Source organism: Lynx canadensis, chromosome A3 (genome assembly GCF_007474595.2).
Source record: "Lynx canadensis isolate LIC74 chromosome A3, mLynCan4.pri.v2, whole genome shotgun sequence".
NCBI lineage: Eukaryota > Metazoa > Chordata > Mammalia > Carnivora > Felidae > Lynx > Lynx canadensis.
In genome coordinates, this window is record NC_044305.1 from 133,607,865 (window position 1) to 133,633,368 (window position 25,504).

Consider the following 25,504-nt stretch of genomic DNA (forward strand, 5'->3'; position numbering starts at 1 on the left):
GGAAGAACGTTCGTCCCCGTTGACTGCACTTGTTTTGACGGGGTGGCCCCACGTTTAACATTAGGGCCTTAGCGTGGCCAGTGGCCGCGGTGCGTCTTCCGGTCCGCTCCCGCGAGCGCGCTCTCCTTCCTCAGACGCCCCGCACACCCTCCGCCAACTCAGGGTGGCAGCGAAGTTACTTCATTCTGCAACCACTAAAGCTGCCAAGCTGCCTGTGTCTGTAACGCCATGCTCCACTTCCTGTCCCGTCCCAAGCGCTGCCCATAGTCCAGCCCAAGGCCAACTTCTCACTTCTCCCTGAGTCCACCTGCTTTTAACTCCAGGATCTTGCTTCTCGCCCCAGCCCGGGCACTGTCACTCGTCATTTCTCCCTGTCTTTTCGCACTGAAAGGAGAAACACCTTTACCTCACCTTCCCTGCGAGCTGCTTCCCCAGTACTCTGCAGCCTTGTAGAGCAAGCCTCTGTGAGAGATTTGTGTCGCCGTCTCCCCTTCCCCACCCCCCTGCTCTCCTCAGCCCACGGCACTCGGGTGTGTCCCCACTACTGGTCTGATAGCGTTTTTGCAGGTGGCCTTACCCTCGGCAGATGTAATTGTCAGCCTCCCAGCACCATCTGACCCAGCCGATCCGTCAGTCCTTGAACTACATTCCTCACGTGCCTTCCAGGAGGCCACCCTCCTGTGTTCTTCCCACCTCTCTGGCTGTTTCCGTCTGTCTTCTTTGCTGAATCCTCCCCCTCTGAGGCTCACCACTAAAGACTCGTGGGCTCTGAGGCCATCCTCGGGCTCCTCCGTGTTCTCTGGGGATCACGTGCCGTCCACTGGCCTTCAATACAGTCCACCTATTTGAAGTCTTGTAACTGTCTTCCCACGGCACCTCTCTTCTGAGTTCCAGCCTCACCCTCATCTGCCATTTCAACATCCTGGCGTGGATCTGAGCAGGTGTCTCAAATAGGACAAGTTCCAAAAAGAGTTCCTGATTTCCGTCTCCTTCTTCCCTCTCCCCGGCCCACTACCTGCTTAGTTAACAGCAGTACCGTTTGAAACTAGCCCCTTAGGGCAAAAACCGAGGCAAACTCATGCTTTCTTACTGCAAATCCACTTCTCTGGCAAGTTAACCTCTTCCTTGGAGACCTGTTTCTCATCTGACCATGACATCTGACCGTCCCTGATCAGACTGGCTTCTCACCATTCCCACGGAGATCGCCCCAGCCGGACCTCGCCCTCTACCGGGCCTACTGGAAAAGCCTCCCCAGCAGGGCTCAGTTTTCTCCCTTTTTGCCCTCCACAGTCTGCATTTCACTCAGCAGCCACGGGTCTTTCCGACATGCGTCGGATCATACTATTCCTCTCTTCTGAGGAAAAGCCCACAGCGGCTCCTCATGGAATTAACTGGGGGTGGACTAACACACTTAGGACCGCCAGGTACGGGGCCCGACAAGGGCCCTAGTTCTACACAGACCCCCTTGTCAGAAACCCCCCCTTCCCTGCCATCACTCTCTGTCCCTTGGCCCTCCTTTGTTTTTCTTCACAGTATATGTTATTGTCTGAGAGTATAGATTTATTTTCGATTGTCCCTCTTTCTGCCCCCTTAATGAAACAGCTGTGTGCAGAGAGAAGTTGAGCTCGTTTATGATTATATCCTCATCGCCGAGATAGCAGCTCACCACTGGGGGTGCTTGCGTGCCCTCCCTGGGGACATCAGACAATGTCTGGAGACAGTTTTCGTTGTCACAGTGGAGAGGGGTGACGCTACTGACATCTAGCGGGTGGAGGCCAGGATGCCGCTAAACACCCTCCGGTGCGCAGGACAGCCCCCTGCAACAAAGAGTTATTGTCCAAGAAAGCCCGTAATGCTGAGATTGAGAAGCTCGAACCGAGGACCCAGTGCAGTTGACCCCAAATAAACGCCTATGGAACGAAAAATGATTCTGTCATTTCATGTCATAAAGGACATGCCTCTCATTTCAAGTAGCAAATATTATAATTAGCTACTCAGGACGTAAAATGACTTGTCATTTGTTATGACAGTTGAGCCAGGACAACTTCAGCAAATGTCATGGTTCAGAGTTATCTCCTGTCCTTGCAAATTGTGACACACTGTTTGACTTGGGAGGACTGAGCTGCACGCCTTGATAACCTGGCATTGTTTCGGGGCTTGAAATACTCAGTGTTGAAATGGAGCTGTTTTGGGGGAGCACAGGAAGTTCGTCACTTCGTGATCGCAGGGCACGCACTCTTGTTTGAGGCAGTGAGAAAGCATTCTCTTTCAGCATTACGGGAAGAAAGACAAGAGAAAATCTGCCAGCAGCATGTTTCTTGCCTCAATTTTGAGCCTTCAGTAGAAAAGACGCAAAGCTCAAAACAATTTTAAATGTGGAAAAATAATTCTGGAAGAATCTAAAAAGGAGTTTGGCTCCGTGGTGATCTAGCTAGTATCAGATGGACAGGAAGCACAGTTTTCTTTTTTATGGTTTTTTTTAATAAAGACACATATGAGGGGGGTTCTGTCAACTTCTCTTGGCCACAAAGAGCGTGCTTTTTTAAGGAAAGCACTTCTCACATTTAGAGAGGAAGGAAGGATGGTAACATCTTCCAGAAGCCTGCTTCCTGTCCCCAGGTGTAGCTGTTCTTTTAAAAATCTCTCTCTTTTTTAAGTTTATTTATTTTGAGAGAGAGACTGAGCACAAGTGGGGGAAGGGGAGAGAGAGAGAGAGAGAGAGAGAGAGTCCTAAGCAGGCTCAGCACTGCTAGAGCAGAGCCCAAGGTGGCGCTCGAACTCATGAACCATGAGATCGTGACCTGAGCCGAAATCAAGAGTTGGACGCTTAACTGACTGAGCCACCCGGGTGCCCCAGCTGTTCTTTTATTTATGGTAGTTTATGATTGTCAGTGGACAGCAGACTTGATAAATGGAGCTGCTTTTAGGAAATCAATAAGGGGAGCCTGGGTGGCTCAGTAAGTTGAGTCTCCGACTCTTGGTTTCGGCTCAGGTCACGATCTCATGGTTCGTGAGTTCGAGCCCCGCGTCGGGCTCCACGCTGACAGCTCAGAGCCTGCTTGGAGCTCCCTCTCTTTGTGCCACGTGTGTGCATGTGCTTGCTTTCTCTCTCAAAATAAAGAAATAAACTTAAAAAAAAAAAAAAAAAAGAAAATCAATAAAATGCAGACTGCAAAGTCACCCGTATGATAACGTATGTATTTTTTACCCGGTTACCTGCAGTAAGAACTAGAATGCTCTGTAAACTTTAGATACCACGTGCCATTTGCACAGACCTCAGAGCATTTGAATGGAAAATGTTGCAAGGCATCCCTCATTGCTTTCTCACACCCACATGCAGTGTATCAGCAAACCCTTAGGTTGTCTTGCCAGAACATACACCAATGCTGCCTCCCAGCCACTGTCCTCTCCTGCCTAGAGATCCCAGTGGCCTCCCGGCTGGTCTTCTGGCTTCCACTCGTGTCCTGCCCACCCTCAGGGGCTACAGGGCTTCTTTTGCAGCATAGGCCTTTTAAAAACCCTCCTGTAGTGTTTCATCGCATTCAGAATAAAGTCCGAAAGTTCCTACCATGGCTTAGAAGGCAAGCCCTATATGATCTCCCCTGGGTTCTCTCGGACTTTCTCCACGTCTCAGCCCCTTCTAGCAACAGCAGCCTCCCTGCTGCGGGGCACGCTCCAGCTCAGTGATTTTGCACACACTGTTCCCTCTGCCCTGATCCTTGTCGCAGATACTCACAGGACTCCCCGTCTCACTCCTTCCGGGCTCTGCCCAGATGTTGTCTTGTGAGAGAGGCCTTCTTTGACTTGTTCGTGCAATGGTAATAGCAATAGTAAAAGTAATAATAGAAACCTTTCTCTTTGTCGTACTTAGCATCTCTGAAAATACTTCATACATGTTTTTAAAGTATCTGTTTTTTGCATCTTCTATGTGAATGCAGAATATGTCTCTATTTTGTTCACTGCAGTATCTCTAGACCCTAGAGCAGGTGGGCATATACTCGGGGCACACATAAGATTTGTCGAGTGCTTGAATGGTTAGCCAGTCAGGGATGATTCTTTATGCCACGTCTTGTCCGTCTTAGGTTCGTTTTATAATGAAGAAATTAAGTAGAAACCTGTTGTAGTTGGTCATGAAGGCCTGTATGAAGGCTCCCTTTCCCAGAAACACCAGTGAGCATCACTACATCCTGGTCTTTTATATTCTTACTGTTTGGGGACACCCGGGTAGCTCAGTCAGTTGAATGTCCGACTTCGGCTCAAGTGGTGATCTCACGGTTTGTGAGTTTGAGCCCCGCCTTGGGCTGTCTGCCGTCAGCACGGGACCCGCTTGGGATCCTCTGTTCCCCTCTCTCTGCCCCTCCCCCTGCTTGCCCTCTCTCTCGCCCTCTCAAAAATAAGTCAACATTTTAAAAAATTCTTATTGTATGAATGCAACTGAAAATTGAAGCTCGTTTTATTTTGGAAATGGTAAGGGCAGTGAGGAAGATGATTATTCCTATCAGATTTTCTGAACGCTTATGTCACATCTCACAAGCTGCGCGTTTTCCATTTACAGACGCATGCCAAGCCTCCTGGAGTACTTAAGTTACAACTGTAACTTCATGGGCATCCTGGCAGGCCCACTCTGCTCCTACAAAGACTACATTACTTTCATCGAAGGCAGATCGTACCACATGACACGGTCAGGCGAAAACGGAAAAGAAGAAATGCAGAACCAGAGAGCAGAGCCATCTCCAAATGTAAGGTCATGAGGTTTATCTGGAGCCTTGATAGCTTGTATTGACTAATGTTGTTTGTTTAAAGATTCTACTGTTTTCAAGTTTTGAACTTACCCATCTATTTCTTTGAAAATATTTTTCTAAGATAAATGACCCTTCACACTGTGCCTAGTAATGATGCCCAGTAGAAGTACAGTCATGATCAAAGAACAAAATGAAGGTTACTTTACAAGCTATGCTGAGATCCTTAGTGAGAGTGATGCTTTATAGTTACGGGATATTTTCCAGGAGAGCCGTTTGCCTGGAACTGATGCAACCTAATTTTCTAGGCTCTTTCCTTACCTGTATGTCATGTTCCCCTAATTCCCCTGTTCTCCTCCCCTGCCTTCCCTGTCCTCTTCCTGATCATCGCTAGTTGAAATCTTACTCCTCTTTAAAAGCCTACATCAAATACCACCTTTTCCATAAAACTTTTCCTGATTCCCACAATAAAAAAGTTAATAATGGAGCATCTGGGTCGTTCATTCAGCTAAGCCTCTGACTCTTGATTTCAGCTCAGATCACGACCTCACGCTTTGTGAGTTTGAGCCCCGAGTCAGGCTCTGTGCTGACAGTGTGGAGCCTGCTTGGGATCCTGTCTCTCCCCTCTCTCTCTCTCTCTCTCTCTCTCAAAATAGGTAAATAAACTTTTTAAAAGAGTTAATGGTAGCTGACACTTTGATAGCATTTCCCATGTGCCAAGTCCTGCCGTGGACACTTCACGGTTGCTCTCTCAGCCCCCCAGCACAAGGCAGGTGCTGTTACTCTCACCACTGAATGGACGAGGAAACCAGGCCCACGTCATTTGACCAGGATTGCCCAGGTTGGCTGTGGGAGAACTCGGGTTCAAACCCAGGCAGTCTGACTATGAAGTCCGTGCTAAATTGCCTCACAGCGGAGCATGAACTTTATTTCCTCTGAACTGCTGGGAGTGATGCTCCTTTATCAAGAAGGGCTCTCAGGCTTTGTGCCAGCTGAGTTTCTGGATTTGATCTGGTAGAATCTTTTGTGGTTTTTAAAAAAAATTTTTTAATGTTTACTTTTTTTTTTTTTTTTTTTTGAGAGATAGAGACAGCATGAGCTGGGGAGAGGCAGAGAGAGGGGGAGGAGACACAGAATCCGAAGCAGGCTCCAGGCTCTGAGCTGTCAGCACAGAGCCTGATGTGGGGCTCAAACTCACAAACTGTGAGATCATGACCTGAGCCGAAGTCGGATACTTAACCGACTGAGCCACCCAGGCACCATTTTTGTCTTTATTAAAAGTGACTTCCTTTTTAATGTTGGTTTCAAAGAAAAGAATGACGTTATTATAACAAGAGGTAGGCAAACTAACTATGGCCCATGGGCCAAATGCACTCAGCTGCCTGTTTTTGTTTTGGTCCTAGAAAAAAAATCTTTTTAATGTTTATTTGGTTTTGAGAGAGAGAGACAGAGCACAAGCTGGGGAGAGGCAGAGAGAGAGGGAGACACAGAATCCTAAGCAGGCTCCAGGCTTAGCTGTCAGCACAGAGCCCAACATGGGCTTGAACCCATGAACCGTGAGCTCATGACCTGAACCAAAGTCGGACGCTTAACCGACTGAGCCCCCCAGGTGCCGCTGATCTGGTAGAATCTAAAAGTCCCATGAGAAATAGTCCAGTCAAAAAGTCTGAGACAAAAAAGGGAGCCAGTATGATTTTTCTGAATGTGGGGCTTGAGCAAAGGATCACCCTCCTTTGAGTTTCTGTAAACTGAAGTGTGAATGAAGAAAAGCACACCCAGTCTCTTCTCTGCCATGTGACCCATCGTGTTTTATACCAAAAGGTGCTTTTGTCTTCCCACTTTCTATTACTGGTTACATATTAATTGATAAACGTTGTATCAAGCGGGATCGAATTTCAGGCTTGACATGGAGTACATTCAAATCTCTTCCATTGACTGTTTGGTGTCTCCAGGCTGACCACTTGACCCTTTAGCAGTCTCATTGCCATCAGAGAAAGGAAGGATAATTATAGATAGCTCTGATATTCCAGAATCTTACCCTGGAGTAGTAGAAAGAGTATTAAAAGCTAGGATTCAAGATCCTGGACATAATGTTATATAATACTAGAAAAATTTCAAGCGCTTCAAACATGTGAGTAGTAGTAAATCACACCCAACAAAGAATAATACAAATGTATTCATTCCTTCTGTCACCTCACTCTGAATTTTTATGGGATGCACTCTCATAAAATGTCACTGTCCTTTTTTGGGTTATAGACATCATAAATCAGAGGTTGTTGGCAATGGCAAACACTCTTAATGTATGATCTCACTGTCTTAATGTATTTGGAATTGAAATTCCAGAGGCATAAAATTTACACAGTCGGAGGTGGTGATTTACAGATCACTCAAAGGTATTTGGAAGCTCTCTGTGCATCAGTGGCGTGGGTAGACTCTTGGGATCCAAAGTAGGGCGGTCAGGTAGCCAGTGGCCCTTTTGTTGGGGACCTCCCAACTGTCTTTATCTAGGTAAGATACGGGTTTGGGTACTAAAACAAGGGCCAAGATAACAGCAGCTTAAAAAGGTAGGACATCTGGTGTCAGTGGTCTGTGGATAATGTGGAGGCCCTGGGGGTGGGGGATCTAAGCTCTCCCCTGTGCTTGCCATCCTTGGGGTGTTGCCCTCATTTACACGGTTTAAGCTGGCTCACCGCAGGAGCTGTCCACGTTACTTGTGTCGACATCACGTGGACCTCGTGGCTACACTCAGCTGCGAAGCGGACTGTGCTGTGTGGTCTTCAGCTAGAGTTCAGTGCCCCCAAGTAAACATTCCATCGTTGTGCAAGAAGGGGAGGGTGGCTTCCGGGGAGCACCTGTCTGCCTCCGCCATGACGTCTGTAGGGCTTTTCTCTGAGGCTGCTTAGTTTCTTAGTGAAGGATCCTCCAGTCTTCTGCAGTCTCACGAGGTAGATACAAAGTTGACTGCTGGTTTCTGGAGCTGGCCTGGTCAAGGGGGCTGAGGATTTCACCTCTCAGGACGCAGACTTCCTCCAGAGTCTCTACGTTTCCATCCCAGCACTCACCCCGCCCCCCACCCTGGACCTGTGCCCCTAAGCCTGATCTTCTCTGGCTCAGCTTCTCTGAGAGCTAACGTCTGGCCCCCCTGCTGGAATGATGGAAGGTGCCCCCTTATTGAGCAGGAGACTCTGACCCCCGGGGCCTGTACCCGGCTTCCCAGGCCCCCACCCCCGCCTCCCCGGGTCCCTGATCTCACTTTGCCTCAGCCTTTTTGGGGAGTCTCATGGGCGAGTGTGCCTACCGCTGGTTGCGATCCGATGTGTGCTACTTGAAGTTTTGTTTTGAGACTGAGACCTGGAAACTTGCACACGTAGTCGGAAGGCCGCAGCCTTTCTCACTGTGTCCCTGAGATGACGCACCCACTTTTTAGGTTAATGTGTCAGGCCATTTTCTCCAGCTCACCTCATTTGTAATTATAATTTCTCTCTAATTACCTGCTTTAAATCTCTTCTCAAATGTATAGGTTAGATATTTTGGGAAGAGGTGAAGAAAAGGTAGCCTTTTCCGTACTGGAGGAGGCTTTCAAAGACATGGAGGAAATAAGAATACGAGCTGCAGCGAGGAGCCCTTGACCACTCAGCACCTCCTCGCAAGGCCAGCCCCAGAACAAATAACGCTCTTCCAGCAGTGCAGTGAGCCGGGCATGTGCTTTGACTCCTGCCTCTGAGCCGTTTCTTTTGGTGGTGTTACAGAAAGTGTTCACATGTGAACGTTCATTTGCAGGTTAGTTAATTTGAATATTATTAGGTTGCTGAGCAGGACACTCAAAATGCAAGTATTTTGTTACCTCCCATAACCTGGGTACAGCCAGCCCTTCCTTTCCTCCACCTGCTTCCCTCCCTCGGCAGGGGCCGTCACCTCCCTTACACCGAGTCGGATTGAAATATTCCGGCCTACTAATAATCCAAAAACACCACGAGTTGGGTTCTCTTACGGTGATTTCGCCTTTCTAGGATACAGTAAAGAATGGCTTTTTTTCTTTCTTTTCCCCATCAGAGTCTTCTGTGCAGATCTTTTTTGTTTTCTCGGGCGTGTGGTTCTTTTAGTTTTGTGAACAAAATTGCATCCAAGAACTTTCAGATTTAAAGAGATGTATGAGTTGTTTGTTGCAAAAATAATGCTCATGAGATGCGTAGCATTTGGGAAATACAGGGTAAAAGCACAATGGAGTAATCAACTGCGTATGAGTGTGTATATTAAATGTACAATCCACCACCAAAAGTTTTTAACGTGACTATTTTCGTGTACTCACACCTACGCGCCTGTGTTTGCTTTCAGATTTTTTTTTTTAACCGAAAGTTTTGAAAATACAAATTGATATTTCTAGTGATTTGAGCCATACTCCGGAGGCGTTAGTTGGAGAGAAGGCTGGAAATGGTCCTACTGTGAGACCGTGAAGGCTTCAAATGCCGAGCACAGCGTAGCTGATGATTTTTCACCGGGAAAGTTCTAGAATTAATGCTGCATTTGGGAAGATGAATCCAGCAGTAGTGGGTAGAACGAATGAAAAGGGAAATGGATTAAGTTTATGAAGTCTTGTCTGGTTCTGTCAGGTTGCAGTTATTCAGAAGCTCTTAGTCTGTGGACTTTCCTTACTATTTCACTTGACCATCTCTAACACCTTACCTGTGGAGTATAACATCGATGAGAATTTTCAAGCTACCGCTTCATGGCCAACAAAAGTCATCTATCTTTACGTCTCTCTTCTGGCTGCCCGACCCAAATACTATTTTGCGTGGACATTAGGTAAGTGACATGTGGTAGACCTCACTGTTCATGTGCTGAAGTGTATCTTACCCAGTGGCTAGCCAGCAGAGTGCCCTCTTGAGGAGATACAGTTAAAGACCAATTAGAAACATTAGTCATCTATTGGAAGACACAAACCTTGCAGCTCGTATCCTAAATACAAGGATATATCCTACAAACTGTTAGGATGGCCTCAAAACTGGCTCAAGGCCCATTTTATCATAATATCAGATAAAAATGAGGATAAATCTACTTTTACTGTTTAAGAATAAAAGATCCTAGTATATGATAAACATGTACCTTCTGAGAGAACGTGGTAGATTGTTACATAGGTTTTTCACCTTCTTTTTCACTTTGTTTATTGCAGCGGATGCTATTAATAATGCTGCGGGCTTTGGTTTCAGAGGATATGATGAAAATGGAACGGCTCGTTGGGACTTAATTTCCAACTTGAGAATTCAGCAAATAGAGGTTAGTAAATCATTAACAAGTCAGTTACCCTATGATATTTTACGTACCCCACTTTGCTTTTACAGGTCATGACGCGATGTCCCAAGAGTGATGTTGAAGGCTTTTTAACAATAATAACTTATTTTTCCATTCAACCAATATTTGTGGGTTGTCAATCATGTGCCCCAGGCGCTGGGGATCTAGCGGGTAAGATTGGTGTGACCTGGGCCCTTCGATCGTGGGGCTTTAATCTAGTGGGTGCTACAGAAGGGTAGATTGGGGTCAGAGGGATATAGGGTGTGTGTGGGCTACAAGATAAGGTCCAACTCAGATGAGGTAGCTCAGGGAGGGGTCCTGAAGGAAATAGTCTTAAGCTGAGTCCTAAATGATAAGGAGGAGGTTGCCAGGCACTCCAAGTAGAGGGTGATCAACCTGAGAAAGGATTTGTGGCTCATGTTGGGTCATAACAGAGGGAGTGGTGACTGGAGACTGGAGACACAGAAGCCAAGCCGAGATACTTTCAGAGGCCGTATTAAGAGTTTTGAGCTCTCCTGAGAGCGATGGAGTGTGGTGGATGGGTTTTATGCAAGTGAGGTGGTCACAGCTGTGGTTTAGAAGGGTCTGGCTATGTTAGGTAGAATGAGTTGCCCTCGTGGAACAGAGTGGTCTGTTAGGAGGGTGTTGTGTTAATCCAAGGTGATGGTGACCTAAACTAGAGTAGGGACAGTGGGGCCGGAAAGACATAAGCACCTTGGAGCACTGTTCCAGAGATTCAGCAGAACCCGGTGATATGCTGGCATCAGCAAGAGAGAATGAGTTATAAATCGGGACCAGATATCTGGCTTAAACCAGTTTTATGGCGATGCCTTTTCCTGGGAGAAGGAACAAAGAACAGGTACAGGTTTGAAGGGGAAGAGACTGTGTGTTCAGATTTCAGACTTAACTAAGTTGTCCAGCAGACAAACCAATGATCAGACACTAGCTGCAACATCTGAGCTGGAGATCCTAATTGGGGAACTAGAAGCGTATAGCATTTCAGGTTTTGGGGGGAAACCACGAGAGTAGCCATGAGAGAGCAGCGAGAGACCGAGAAGGGATGTGAACCCCCAAGGAGCACCTGTGCCTTTGGCTGGGCAGAGGAAGGCAGGTCAGGAGAAGGAGCCAGAGAAAGGAGAGGAAAAGCAAAAGTAGACGTTGCTTTGCAAGCCTGAGAGAATTATTCCAGCAGTAGCGATTACCAAAACCTAAGGTGAAAAGTTGACCGACAACTTGATAATGAATGGGTCAGGCTGGACCCGCCGCTGAGCCTTACCGTCACCGAACGTTCATCACGAAAAGTGGGACAGTCAGTCATTAAGCGCCTGTGGAGGTGATGCCATAGGAAACACAGCACCGTCTTTCAAGTACTTTGCCGATACAGTTCAACGTGGTTAGGTCCCTAGATCTTTCTAAATGTAGAGGGAGTGTGCAGTATAGAGAAGTAAGTTAAATGCTGGATCCAGAAGCAGGAAATCTACAGGACAAAGGACCCAATTTTCCCCACAAGTAAATGCCACAGAAGAGTGGGGGGCAGGGAGGGGCCGCTGCAGATTCAGAGAGCAGAGCCAAACACATCATTGCACACTTGTTTGCACCCTCTGAAAAGACCAACTGGAAAACCATGTTTTTAAACAGTCGGGATATTTGGCCACAAAATGAGCGTTAAATGATATTATATTAAGGAGTTAATACTTAGTTTTGTTAGGTCCGATCTTGGTTTTTTGAAAGTCCAGTAAATTCTGAACTATGTACAGGTGAAATAAGATGTCTGATACTTGCCTTGAAATTTTCCTACGATGTCAGTAATGAAAATGGGGAAGGGGAAGGAAAAGCGTAAAGTGTGGAAATTGAGTGATGAATGTATGTATGGCAGTGTTTCTAACTTTCTGTTCATTACCGCCACCCTGAGGAGGTTTTGAGACATGTGTCACCTCATCAACCACCCCCCCCCATGAACTTTAATACTGCATACACGTATGTCCGTTTATATATCATGTATATACACATATGCTTTTATACATAAAACGAGTAAGCCTTTTTTGCCAAGAACCAGTTTTCATCCTCTTGGGGGCAATATCGCCCTTGGTGAGAATGCATGGTCTAAGAAAAAGTAAAGAAGGGGCCGCCTGGATGGCTCAGTCGGTTAAGCATCCGACTTAGGCTCAGGTCGTGATCTTGCGGTTCTTGAGTTCGAGCCCCACATCAGGCTCTCTGCTGTCAGCGCAAAGTCCACCTCAGATCCTCTCTCTCCCTCTCTCTGCCCCTCCCTTGTGTGTGCTCTCTCTCTCTCTCTTTCTCTCAGAAATAAATAAACATTAAAAAAAATTTTTTTAGAGAAAAAATAACGAAGAAGGAGCTAGTTTCCTAAAGGAGGGGAGGGTGATCAGGGTTGGATGCGACTGAGATACGGGCAGTAAGAGCAGGACTCAAATGCCAGCAGCTGTAACACCTGGCGGTTGAGTGATGATTTTGGTAACGGTTTCATGGGAGGGATAAGCTATAGAAGCCAGATGCTACAACTCTTAGGCATTTATTACCTGTACAAGGAAGGAGGGTAGAGATCAGGCCATAGCTGAGGGGAACAGGTGAAGGCGAGAGTTTTGTTTAATTTTGTTTTAAAACGGAGAGATTGAGGGGTGCCTGGGTGGCTCAGTCAGTTAAGTGTCTTGACTCTTGGTTTTGGCTCAGGTCTTGATCCTATGGTTCATGGGATCAAGCCCTGCGTTGGGCTCCAGGCTGAGTGTGGAGCCTGCTTGGGATTTTCTCTGTCTCTTTCTGCCCCTCCCACGCTCGCATGTGGGCTTGTGTGCACGTGCGTGCGCACTCTCTCAAATAAAAAAAAAAGTATGGATTTAAGACAAGTCTCAAGTGTTATGTGATATTCTGCACTTGGATTCAGAGGTTATAAGTAGAGAAGACGGAAAGTACGGTTGATCTGGGACTCGGAGTTTGATAAGCAGATGAATTAAAAGGAAGAAGAAACAAACGCATCAAGAATTTTGATGAGCGTAATAAATACTGCACCAGTCTAAATGGTGAGAAGGAAGTGAAGACATAGGAGGAGACACTTGCTTAGGGAAGAAGTAGAGATGGGAGACCAGACGGTCCTTCTGAGGTCGAGGAAGGAAGCTTTCATTGGGAGAGGCTCGAGTGGAGAGGCTGGGAACGTGGATAGATGGCACTAGTTTGGGTGAGGCCAAGGTTCCGAGCAGCCACAAATGGTGGCTGAAGAGGCGTGGGGGTGACGGAATGGAGAGGCTGTGGCTCGATGGGACGTCCAGTCCCCAGTGAAAGCGTCGCGGAAGGGTCATGGAAAGGTCATTTACATATCAGGAATGCCTTTGGGACAATTCCACGACAACGCCTGTAAATGTTAACATATCGGAGAAAATGGGGATCATCTCGTAGTTGTCCTCCCTGAGAAGCAAGTTTTATTTATACAAGCACATTACTGTATTAGAAAAGCAAATATTAAGGAAATAAATCAGTACACCGTCAGCATCAAGTACTTGATTTTTAGCACAACCACATGTTATTGCTTGTATCTAAACCTTCATTATTTTGTTGGCCAAAGAAAAAGGTTCTTTTGTTTTTCAGATGTCAACAAGTTTCAAGATGTTTCTTGATAATTGGAATATTCAGACAGCTCTTTGGCTCAAAAGGTATGTTCCTTCAAGAACAGTCTTTAGCTGTGCTGTGTTGTCTAATACTTCAGGTTGAGTTTCACTGAGTTCAGATTCTTGATTCAATAACAGTGTGTTGAGTGACACTGACCTTGGTGTTAACCAGGAAATACTGTTAACGTCTTCCAACGCAAGAGTCTATCGAATCTGAGAACTGTGTTGGCCTGAGTGGTGAATGTTTCTATCACGGGCTTCTCAGTCCGCCTTCCCAGGCATCTTTCCAAGATCGCCAATGTCCTCCTACTCTCATTGGTTGGAGATTTGGTTAAATAAAACAGAGTAACGGTACAACCACTGTCCAGATGCCCTAGATTGTCCACAGCAGTTCCAGTTGCAAACATATTTCAATTTGACAGATCTTTCTGTATGTTAGGCACAGGATACAACGATGAGTAAGACAGAAAGACCCAACCTCTGCAGTCAAAGAATTCACGATCTTGTTAAAAACACAGCAGCGTCACCTGTGCGTTCCCTGTAGTGAGGAAGAGCGGAGAGAGAGAGCAGGAGCAGCGAGGCACAGGGGGAGAGGAAGTGCTGGTGCCAGGATCCGTGACGAGGAATTCGTCACACGGCCGAGGGGGAGCCACAGGCAGCCCGAGTGGGGCAACATTTGTAAAAGATGAAGTTAGGGAGTTGCACAGAAACTCCCAGGGACTCTGTCTCCTTGTTCCCAGTGAGATACGTTGCTGTATCTCGAGTTTATTTCATGAAACGTTATGGCTCTAAGCACTGTGTAAAGCAGCCTTTTCTGGGAGTGTCCTTTATTTCATGGCAAGTTGCGTATCTTTCTGCCTTGAGATACCCACCATATGACATTGTCGCTTTGTGGTACATTGCAGTCTCCCCAGTGGCTACATATTTTCTGAACTAATCTGTTGTGTGGTTGTTGTTGTTGTATTTTATTTTATTATTTTTTAAAATGTTTATTTCTTTATTTTTGAGAGAGAGAAACAGAGCATAAGTGGGGGAGGGGCAGAGAGGGAGCCCAGAATCTGAAACAGGCTCCTGGCTCAGAGCTGTCAGCACAGAGCCTGATGCGGGGCTTGAACCACAAACCATGAGATCATGACCTGAGCCGAAGTCGGAGGCTTAACTGACTGAGCCACCCAGGTACCCCTTTGTTGTATTTTAAATTTGATAACTTTTGGGGGCACCTGGCTTGCTCAGTCAGTGGAGCATGTGACTCTTGATCTCACGGTCGTGAGTTCAAGCCCCGCATTGGGAGTAGAGATTACTTACTTACTTACTAGATAAATAAATAAATAAATAAATAAATAAATAAATAAATAAATAAGAAAGACACCTTTAGAAAATCTTACTTTCATTTCAGTTCTCTACCTTTAGAAAATCTTACTTTCATTTGAGTTCTCTATCATGTTACAGGGAAATTTTAGACTAAGCACGTTGAAGTTTTTTGGTAAATAGTATAGATTTCTTTACATGTACCAGAAAAAGATGAAAATCAAATTTGTTTTCCTAGATCAATAGGAATACCTAATAGCCTTCACCTCCCTGAGGTCACAGGTCAAGTTATTGCCACCGCTAAGTTGCGGTTGTTTTCCTGGTTGCCCTGGGCCCTGTCGGCTGAGAAAAGAATGATCCCTGTGGGCTGTGTGAACTCTAACCACTCAGTGTGGTGTTCATGGTTTCCAGGGTGTGTTATGAACGAGCCTCCTTGAGTCCAACCATCCAGACGTTCGTTCTGTCCGCCATCTGGCACGGGGTTTACCCGGGGTATTACCTGACGTTTCTCACGGGAGTGGTGATGACACTGGCAGCACGAGCCGTGAGTATCTAGAACCCCACGTCGTCCTCGAGGGGGAGTCCACGTGAGTGGGAGGAGGAGGCGGAGCTCACCCTCTCCCCTAAGGCCTCATTCGTGTGGCCACAGATGGAGCCGTGCTCTGGTTAGAAGCGAGGGGGGCGCCTGGCGTGTTTGTCCAGCGCTCCTGAGGGAGGGACCTGCACAGCGTTGGTTGTCTTTACGCGGTTTTCTGAACGAGAGCTAAAACCTGTGTTAAATAAAGATGGGTTCATTTCACAAACGTTTCCCGAGAGCTGTCCCCGATGAATCCTCCTTTAGGTGAGGAGGGGAGCACGAAGACCATGGACAGAGCCGGTGGGCCATCCCCGGGTGGCGGGTGCCAACGTTAGAGACAGGACACAGTTCTTTAGAGTGTTGGCTTGGTTGGAACCTGGAGTCATACTTCGGGAAACAGTTGAGAAATCAGGTTGGTGACATGGGTGGGCAAGGAAGGACAGTTCAGTGTGAGTCCTTGAAAGTGACGTGACCAAAACAGCGCTCGAACAGGCTTCTTCCAGCACGTACAGGTGAGGAGGCCTCATTTAACAAACTAGCAGAGATTTAGTCAATTTTCAGGTCAATTTTCAGGTGGGGGTACATATGTGCATATGTACAGCACGAGGCATATATGATAGATCCCGTGGGCTTTATAGATAGTAAGTCACATAGTTGTTTAGAGGTGAAAGAAATCCCTTTTGGCTGGGTTGACCAGAGGTGGCCTCATTAGGGAAGCGTGGTTGGATTAGGGCTTTGAAAGATGAAGGTCGTTTTAAAAGTGAGCCAAGTTTGGTGGGGGTAGAACATGACATGCTAGGCCAGGAGATGACATTCTTGAAACCAAGTTTGGAAGTGCCCAGTGTGTTTGGAAACGAAAAGTAAATCTGGTTGAAGCAGAGACTTTGTGAATCCCTAAATAGTGGATAATTCTGGAAGGGGAAAGGAGTGCAGGGGGCGGAGGGAGGATGGCATAATAGAAGGACTTGACAGACGAGGAGAGGGCCCAACCCTCATTCCGCCTGCAGCCCGGGGAGTCCGGGAAGGTCTCCAAGGAGGGAGATGACCAGTGGAAAGCCGTGCTTCAGGAGAGTGGATTTGCCCCTGGTGGTCGGGGGCGGGGAGGGTGGGTAGGTGCTGCACGGGGAACCAGGCAATGTGGTAGGTGTCGGGACTCGTTCTGGCCACTACGAATGATGGTCTCGCTGTAGGGAGAGCCGTTAACCACACACCAGGTCACTTCTGAGAAACTCGGTGGTATCCTCACGGGGCCGTGTTTCACCTCTGAACATATTAGACAAGAAAAGCAGGGAAGATGATCGTAGAAAAGAGGAAATGATGTTTGGTTAAGTTTGCACATTTCAAAACTGAAATGTTTTGACTTTTTTGGAAGCTAAAAAAAATATTTGAATAGTGGTTATTAGGAAACACCTATTTTGAGAATGTGTGTCGTTGCCATTTATTCTAAGTGTGTTTGGCCTGAGCTCAGTGTATGATCTTCACTTGTATTTCACAAACCCAGGGCTTCAAGAAGAGGAAGGGTGTCTCTTTAAGTCATAGTAGAAAACATTGAAAACAGACAGAACTTTATTTATATACTATACCAAATATGATTTAAAGAGCTCTAGGCAGTGTTATTTTTAACTTTGGGGGGAATTTAAAAAAGAATTTTTTTTAACGTTTATTCATTTCATCTTTTGAGAGACAGAGAACGTGAGTGGGGGAGGGGCAGAGAGCGAGGGAGACACAGAATCTGAAGCAGACCCCAGTCTCTGAGCTGTCAGCATGGAGCCCGACGCGGGGCTCGAACTCACGGACCGCGAGATCATGACCTGAGCCGAAGTGGGCCGCTTAACCGACGGAGCCACCCAGGCGCCCCGGGAAACTTTTAATTTTAATACAACTTCAAATCTCCAGAAGAGTGGCAGAGAACTCCTACATGCCTTTTACCCACACTCCCACATTTTGCTCTCTCCATATTTTTCACAGATACATGTATTCGTTTTTGCCAAACCAACTTTTCCCGTAATGGCAGCACCACCTTAGACTTGCACCAGCAATGCGTGAGAATGTCAGCCACTGCACGTTCTTGAAGCAGTGGATGTAGTCAGTGTGATTCTGTAGCAACACTGAAGATAAAGCACATATTTTTGTTTCTTTATTTCAGATGAGAAATAACTTTAGACATTATTTCATCAAACCTCCCCAGCTTAAATTATTGTATGATGTTATAACGTGGATAGTGACTCAAATAGCAATAAGTTACACAGTTGTGCCATTTGTACTTCTGTCTGTAAAACCGTCATTCATGTTTTACAGGTAAGTGTCACTCTTAAAAATATACCAGTGGGAATAACTTTATTATTATTATTATTATTATTATTATTATTTTAATGCTTATTTATTATTGAGAGACAGAGACAGAGCATGAGCAGGGGAGGGGCACAGAGAGGAGGAGACGCAGAATCCGAAGCAGGCTCCAGGCTCCGAGCTGTCAGCACAGAGCCCGACGCGGGGCTGGAACTCACAAACCGCGACATCGTGACCTGAGCCAAAGTCAGACTGGGCCTAACCGACTGGGCCACCCAGGCGCCCGGGAATAACTTTATTTTTAAGAGCAAGCTCTTTGCTATTGGGTAGCGTAAAAAAAAAAATCATGCCCTAGCCTTACTTTCTGTAGTTAACTTTTTCATCTTAAACCAAGCAGTCCCAAGATTTTTATGGAATGATTCACACCACTTAACCCTCAGACGAATATGACTTAAGAGATGTGCCAGCTGGGCAGCCGCTGCCTCAGGTCTCGCAGAGGTTTAACTAGAAAATGTAGCTGTTCCTTTTACACCTGGATGGTAACTGGACTCACCGTGGGAATCCTTTCACGATGTGTACATGTATCGAATCATTATGTTGCACACCTGAGGCTACTGTAACGTATTAGGTCAGCTGTACCTCACTTAACCAAATAAAAGAAGCAGCATCCCGCTAGATGTGGCCCGTGGGCTGGCGTTTGCTCACCCCTGCCCTGGGGTCAAGGGCTAGGAGTTTATAAGCTGAAGCAAAGGCTTTTGTGTCTCTCGGGATATTCTGGGGGTGGAAGCAAAATAATATCTTCCAGATAATCACGAGTAAGTATTGGTTGAGTCTGTGCACCAAGAGTTCGGGTTGTCAGACTGTTAACTCCAAAAAGGAGAGGATAGGCGAACTTGAAATAAGATGAACAATCAAAAATAGGACAGAGCGGTTTTAAAACGTAGTTTGTTCTTAACAGGGGATTGTTAATCCTTTTCATTGCTTTAGTCAAAAGGAAATAGATTACTTGTATTTCATGAATTTGTTCCCTTCTTACTCTTTTATGTTTCACGGGTACTTTGTCTTCTCTGTATTATGGAAACTCTTGTCTTAAATTCCATGTTTTATCTCTTTATTGTCTCCCTCACCCACCAAATTCCGCTCTCGCTGTGTTAGCGAGGTCTTTGAGATCAGACACTTCATCTTTCATAAAGTCCTCATTACCCCAGTGTTTAGAAACGGCAACACAGAACGCGTGGTCAAAAATTGTTGAATGGAATATGGCGACACATACGGACAGACATTAAGGAACTCCACTAAAATGTCCCCTTTTCACAGAATGATTACTTGTTTTTGAATGTGATCGAGCTGTTGGTTAGATTTTCTATCCCAGGTACTTTGTTCATGATCACTTGAACTTACAGCTAAAAAAGTGGCCTCGGTCACGCTTGATTTATACTTAATTTCAGGAATAATGCCTCTAATAATATTCTTAGTAATGTGACTTTCCTTTATTATATGACAGTGACCATCAAGAGGCAGTATTATCTATTACTCACATCACTGGAATATTTGTAACTTAATCAGGGGCCGTAAACAGCAGAAGAGGCCAGAGCATTTAAGGTCTTTATTATCTCTGCCTTCTCTTTGTTCACTCAGTGTTCGATTCTGTGGATTTGCGAGATTATTCTTAGGTCGCTGCAGCTGCTAATCAGTACCTTTTTGTTTTTGCTCTGTGTAGCCATGGACTTATGACCCTTACAGAGGAATGTAATGTGATGCCTAGAGTCATGCTCCGAAGCGGTCTGGGCTTATATGCTGCTTTCTGAAAACCCACTAGCATACGCCTTAGAGCTGCATCTCATGGGGCAGGGGTGGGACAGGAATGCAAGAGATGTGGTGAATGCACACATCCTGAGTGGGGCCTGGAACATTTTGACGAGTGTGCAGTTGCTAAGCATCCGTGATCAAAATCTAATAAAGTAAATTCTGTTTTTTTTCTTCTAGCTCCTGGTATTACGGCCTGCACATTGCTGGTATCTTAGTATTATTGTTGTTGCCGGTGAAAAAAACTCAAAGAGGAAAGAATACACAGGAAAATGTTCAGCTGGCACGATCCAAAAAGTTTGATGAAAGAGAAAATTCCTTGGGACAGAATAGTTTTTCCACAACAAACAATGTTTGCAATCAGAATCAAGAAATAGCCTCTAGACATTCATCATTAAAACAGTGAAGGGGAAAATATGCTGACGGCTATTTTTTCTATGTTAACAGAAACCACTCTTAGCACCTTTCAAGGGATTTGTGTTTGTTTGAAAAGAGATTAAGTGGGGGGACATCTGACAGATCTAGGTAGGGAATTTCCTGTATAGCAGATTGGAAACGGAGTGAATAACCCCTCCCAGGCCATGTCCCTGTGGGCCACGCCTTATATAAAAATATTTCCATTATTTCAATGGGCACTCAGGACCTCAGCATATGTCCACACGGTCATATGCGTGCCCTGTTGCTGAATGTATGTTGCGTATCCCAAGGCACCGAAGAGGTGGACAGGTAATTGTGTCAATCTGGATGATTGAGAGAAATTAACTTTTCCAAATGAATGTCTTGCCTTAAACCCTCTATTTCCTGAAATATCGTTCCTAAATGGTATTTTCAAGTGTAATATTGTGAGAACACTATTTCAATATTTGATGTTATATGCTGTAAAGGAATTCTGGAGGAATTTTGAAACAGGATATTTAAGATGTGGATACTTTAAAAACGCAATAAACATCTCAGTATTGGAAGGGTTTTCTTAGAGTATCTCAGATGACTACAGTACGTAGCGAAGCCGCAAACAGGACCGGATGCCAAATTATACGTAGCTTATTTTCCTGGAGAATTTAATTACTTTGTGTCAGTCAGAGCCCATCAAGGAAGAATTTCTTCAACACAATTAAAGGTGGGTAATGGGATATTTTAAGTTTATTTTCTTAAAAAAAAAAAAAAGCAAGAGAAGATGACAAGGGAAGGAAGGAAGGCATGAATGAAGGAGGCCCCACGAGGACTGGCGTAGAGCCTGCTGGGATGGGGCACAGGTGCACAGTGTAGGTACCACGTGCTCCGCAGACGTGCTTTTCACCTTTACTTATCTGAGTTCTTTGTGATTATGTAAGACATCAAAATGTAATAACTTTTTAATGTGGTGGACTTTGAAATGAAATTTATCAAGCATAAATTATATAGGATTGTTAGAGGGATCATGAAACAATAGTGGTGGATTGTGTGAGGGCTATGGAAGAGAAATCACTGAGTAAGGTGACTGTCTAGTCACTTTCTTATCCTTAACAGCTTACTTCCTATTTGGGAAAGTTCTGGGGGGAGATGAAAGCTTAAAGTCGTGGGGTCTGGCCCACATTTTTAGAAAATAAAATAAATCAGTTTCCAGACTCTTAAATCCTTACATTAAAATGTTGTCTTCACTCTTTTTAATGAGTTTTAGGTTCTGTAAGTAGAAGAGTATGCTTTTATCTTACAGGCCATTTTCCCCATAATTGATCTCACCTTGAATTACTAGATGTCTCCTTTAATGCCACAGTCTGGTGACGGGCGTGGTAAGCTGAAAGCAGAGGAGGGGACTGCGAGGCCATCCTGGAGTGTAGGGCTTCGGCCGCAGATAGTGAATCACGGGATCATGGGGTTTGAGAGAAGAGCGGGGGACACGGCCTTCTGACTTCACCTTTATTTGACCAATCTTTGATTTGACTTCACCTTTATTTGACCAGTTCATTTCCTTCCTGCCTTACATTTTTAATGCAATGCAAATTGGTTAGGTGTGGTGTGTCTTTTATTTTTGTCGTTAGTAAGTTTGTAAGTGAAGTTAAAGCAGAACACCTGTCTGGCTTGAGCTGCGCAGCATTTCATTTAAAGAGAAACAGCAAGCGTCCTTGGAACTGGTGAGGTCTCAGTCAGCAAAAACATCAGCGTATCTTTTTGGAACTTTAGAAACATCCTGGTCTTTGTTTATAGCAAATGTGGTTATTTTTCTAAAGGTAAAATTTTTCCACCTGCTGAGGTCAGCCATACCCTGCTACTTACTTCCCAGGAAAGGACAGATAGCTAAATAAATTTTCTCTGTTTTCCCATGCATTGAAATTAAGCTAGCTGTGTAACGTGAGACGATGGAAAAGAATAATCATGGAAAATATCTGCCCCCGAAAGGTCTCCTTAGTTTAATTACTGCTGCAGAGAATCTGATCACTATTTTTCAAAAGTAAACAAATTCAGGGTTTAAAGGACGAGTCTAGGCATGTCATAAATGAAAATAAGAAAGCTTAATAAAACTTTTTTTCAGCCCACCTCTAGCCATTAATAAATAATAACTTTATTTTTATCACCTATGTCATTTCTCTGCCTGTAAACCTAAAATCATTGTTACCTGTTTTCTTGTTCAATGAATGTCCTCATGGTGTTGCCATCCAGGAAGCAAGATGATTGAATAATTTTCCAATTACTTTGAAGATGATACATTATCTATACAGATTGACTGATTTTCATCCGTTTGGATCAACTAGTTTTTTGGGTTTTGTATGAAATGGTTTTAGGATAGCTTTTCTCTAATTTTGTAGAAATTCTCATAAGTATGTAATCTAGAAAAACTAAAGAAATCTAATTCTCGACTTTTCTTCTCAAGAAGAAACACTTTGTGCTGTGTGAAATGACTGTATCTACTTGGAGTGTTGTAAGGATTAATACTTCTACTTGAAGTGGAAACTGGTATATCTCTACTACTGTTAAGTATAAAGGGATTCATTGTACTATGTGCTTGCTTCTTTTTTAATCAACACAGTAAGATTCAGTCCATATTTACATTATTTCTCCACTCTTCAGTTGTCATGAAACTACTCCAGAGATGATCGGTGAACATCATTATTATACTACTCAGGGAAAAAAAAAAAAAAAAAAAGGGAACAAAAACATTATTCTTCCCTCAATTTCATTTTCTTGAAACAGTAACAGTTAATTTGATGTATCTCAGTGATCACCATTTTACAAGTAGTTTAATCTCAGTTTTAAAAATGAGCATTTTTATTGGAACTCAGGGTAATTGGAGAAATGTATGCAGCTTCTAAAACATCCAGCATAGTGGAGAAGGTTTCTTTGGCTTCAACAATGTCCAGCCACCACTTTCGCCACCACCATACTTTTGGTTAAGAAGTATTTTTGTTATTGACCCCTGCCGTGTGTGACAGGCATATGCAGGATTTCCACAGATGACAGTTTTCAGGAAACTTTGTAGTACAAAGAGTGGTTCTCTTTTAAAGAGTGAAGGTAACGCACATGGAAACACTGATTGTCCTGGGAGATCTGAATGTTCATCTGGCTCTGTTATTAAGGAACCTTAGGATCTGGGCAAGTTGCCTGTCCTCTGGGTCAGAGTTTCTTAATAAGAAAGTAAAGGATCAGTTCTAAAAGTTTAGGACCAGTCGATTTGTAATGAATGGAAGCCATTAGCAAGATGTGTAGGAGTCCCGGACAAAGGCAGATTCACAATCAGAACTATTGTCATGGTCATTTACTTTTATTACTTGAGCAGCTCCAAGCCCAGACTTTTCAAAAGGTTTTCTTGGCAACCGAGGAAAATCTTTCAATCCCTTAAATCAGAAGGCGTGGCAGCATAACCTTTCTACTGAATATAGCCCTTCACATGAATCCTTGATCATGAAATAGTCTCTAGCGAAGGAAACAGATCTTCCTTTTGCTTTCTCTGCTTGTTTGTTCATTTGTGCCGTGTGAAATTGAAGGTGATCTGTCCTAGAATATGTCAGTGCAACCCACCGAGTTTACTGGACAGGGTTTACCACTTTAAACTACAGAAGACATGTTAAAACTCGGCCGTGAAAATAATGATAAAATTTATACTTTTATTCAAGGACTAGATTGTGTTTAGGACAAAAAAAGTCTTTCCTATTTAAAATTCATACCCTGTAAATTTTAGTTTGTATATTCACAAACCACTTGGACACTTACACTTTTTTGTTTCCTTATTATAAACTTCAAAATCATTAGTTACTTGATGTTAAGGGTTCTCCGTTAAAACTGAAAGAAAAAATTACTTGAGAGAATAGTTGTTTCAGAATGGTGCCTGCTGTTGCGTCAATGGAGGACTTGTCCGGAGTTTTACATCTAAACCGGTATTTGATGGAGTTTCGTTCACCCACTGGTGGTCTATCCTGGCTGAAATTGAGTACATCAGATTTCACATAGGTGCGGAATTCTATGTAACACTGTGAAATGTAATCTTAACTGCCCTCAAGTACCTTATTAAACTCTTCCTCTGAACCAAGTGTACATTTAAGGAATGGCTGATCATTTATACGAGTACCTTAGATGCAGAAAGTTCCTTCTGCAGCCGTCCTCGTGAGAGTGGGTTCGTATCAGTGCACGCTCCTAATGCTGAAGGAAAAGATTGGCTAAACTGTACCTGAAATTGGGATTGGAAAGATCAGAGAGTAGAGGGTCTCCACAGTGTGTTTCTGCAGCACCGTGTAGTCAAATCTATGTATAGTGACTCTCGTTACCGAAGAGAATTTACAACGAAATTTTCCATGTTGGTGTTTTATAGGAATGCTCTTATAATCAATGACTAGGCTGCTTTTTGAGGCTCTCATTGTATAGAGGATGCAGCCAGTTACATTTTAATCAGTGGGCTGCTTATTAATGTTTTTATATGTTTTAAAATAATATTTATTTTAATAGATTTTTAACATGGAAATCCCAGTAAACAACTGACAAGCTCTATAGTTTATTGATTGGGAAGACTTTCTGAAATGGCGCCTGAAGACACATTTTTATGCCGACTGATTTGTCTCGCCTTTAGAATTAATGATACCTGTCTTCTTTTAGAAAACCTTTTATAAAGCAAAACCAAACCAAAATGACCCCAAGACTCTATGTCCTAGAAATAACAACATAAAGAAAGATCCATGCGGAATCACTGTCTAAAGCTGAAGGCAGTGATGCACGGCCATCTCTCCGCTCACGTTTCGTCAGATTTTGCTGCCGCAGAAAGAAATGGAAATAAAATGAAAAACCAAAAGATACAGAGCAACACCCAACACAATGACTAGCCATTTTCTTAATAACATGTTTCAAGTGGAAAGAGTAGCTACCTTTTCCTGGAGTCGTAAATGACTGTGCCCTGGCCAGTCTCTATTTTGGGGTAACTTCTCTGAGAAATTAACTTGGTAATATCGCTGTTTTGTCCTTCACCGCTAAAGGACACCCGTGAAGAGTTTGACAGACTTCAACATCTGCCTCCTTCCCAGTTTTAAGTATTTTTGGTTCTGTATGTGCAGATTGGTCAACAAAGTACCTTTGCTCCTGACTTTGTGTCACAAGGAGAAAGGAATCAAACACCCCACACAGACATGTTCCAAGCCAAGCTTCGTCTGTCACCTATGCACGACCGCCTCTCGGAACCAGAAAGGCACCGCGTGAAGCAGTAGGAATGACACTAGAGATAATTCAGGTGGAACGAGAGAAACCCTTCTACGTGCAGAGGGAGACCGAATGAGCTCATTCCTGCCTTCCTTGAAGAGTCGTATCTTGACCTGTGCCTAGGAGCGGTCGGACATCGTCGCCCGAACATGGGGAGGGGGCCCCAGCTGTAACAGCCGGTTTTTGTCGTCTGCCTTCCCCGGGTAAGACTAGAATGTGGC

At 44.5% G+C, this 25,504-nt stretch overlaps 1 protein-coding gene across 1 annotated transcript in view; it reads left to right on the forward strand.

Moving 5' to 3' along the window:
• The window catches only part of MBOAT2 (membrane bound O-acyltransferase domain containing 2), a 127,699-nt gene extending 103,574 nt beyond the window's left edge, over positions 1-24,125 (forward strand). The window contains exons 7-13 of the mRNA XM_030311689.1: positions 4,556-4,739; positions 9,350-9,542; positions 9,910-10,013; positions 13,629-13,693; positions 15,368-15,500; positions 17,680-17,831; positions 19,809-24,125. Of these exons, the coding sequence (XP_030167549.1) occupies positions 4,556-4,739; positions 9,350-9,542; positions 9,910-10,013; positions 13,629-13,693; positions 15,368-15,500; positions 17,680-17,831; positions 19,809-20,034 (1,057 nt within the window). The 3' untranslated portion in view covers positions 20,035-24,125. The remainder of the gene's footprint in view (positions 1-4,555; positions 4,740-9,349; positions 9,543-9,909; positions 10,014-13,628; positions 13,694-15,367; positions 15,501-17,679; positions 17,832-19,808) is intronic.
• Positions 24,126-25,504: the final 1,379 nt, after the last annotated feature.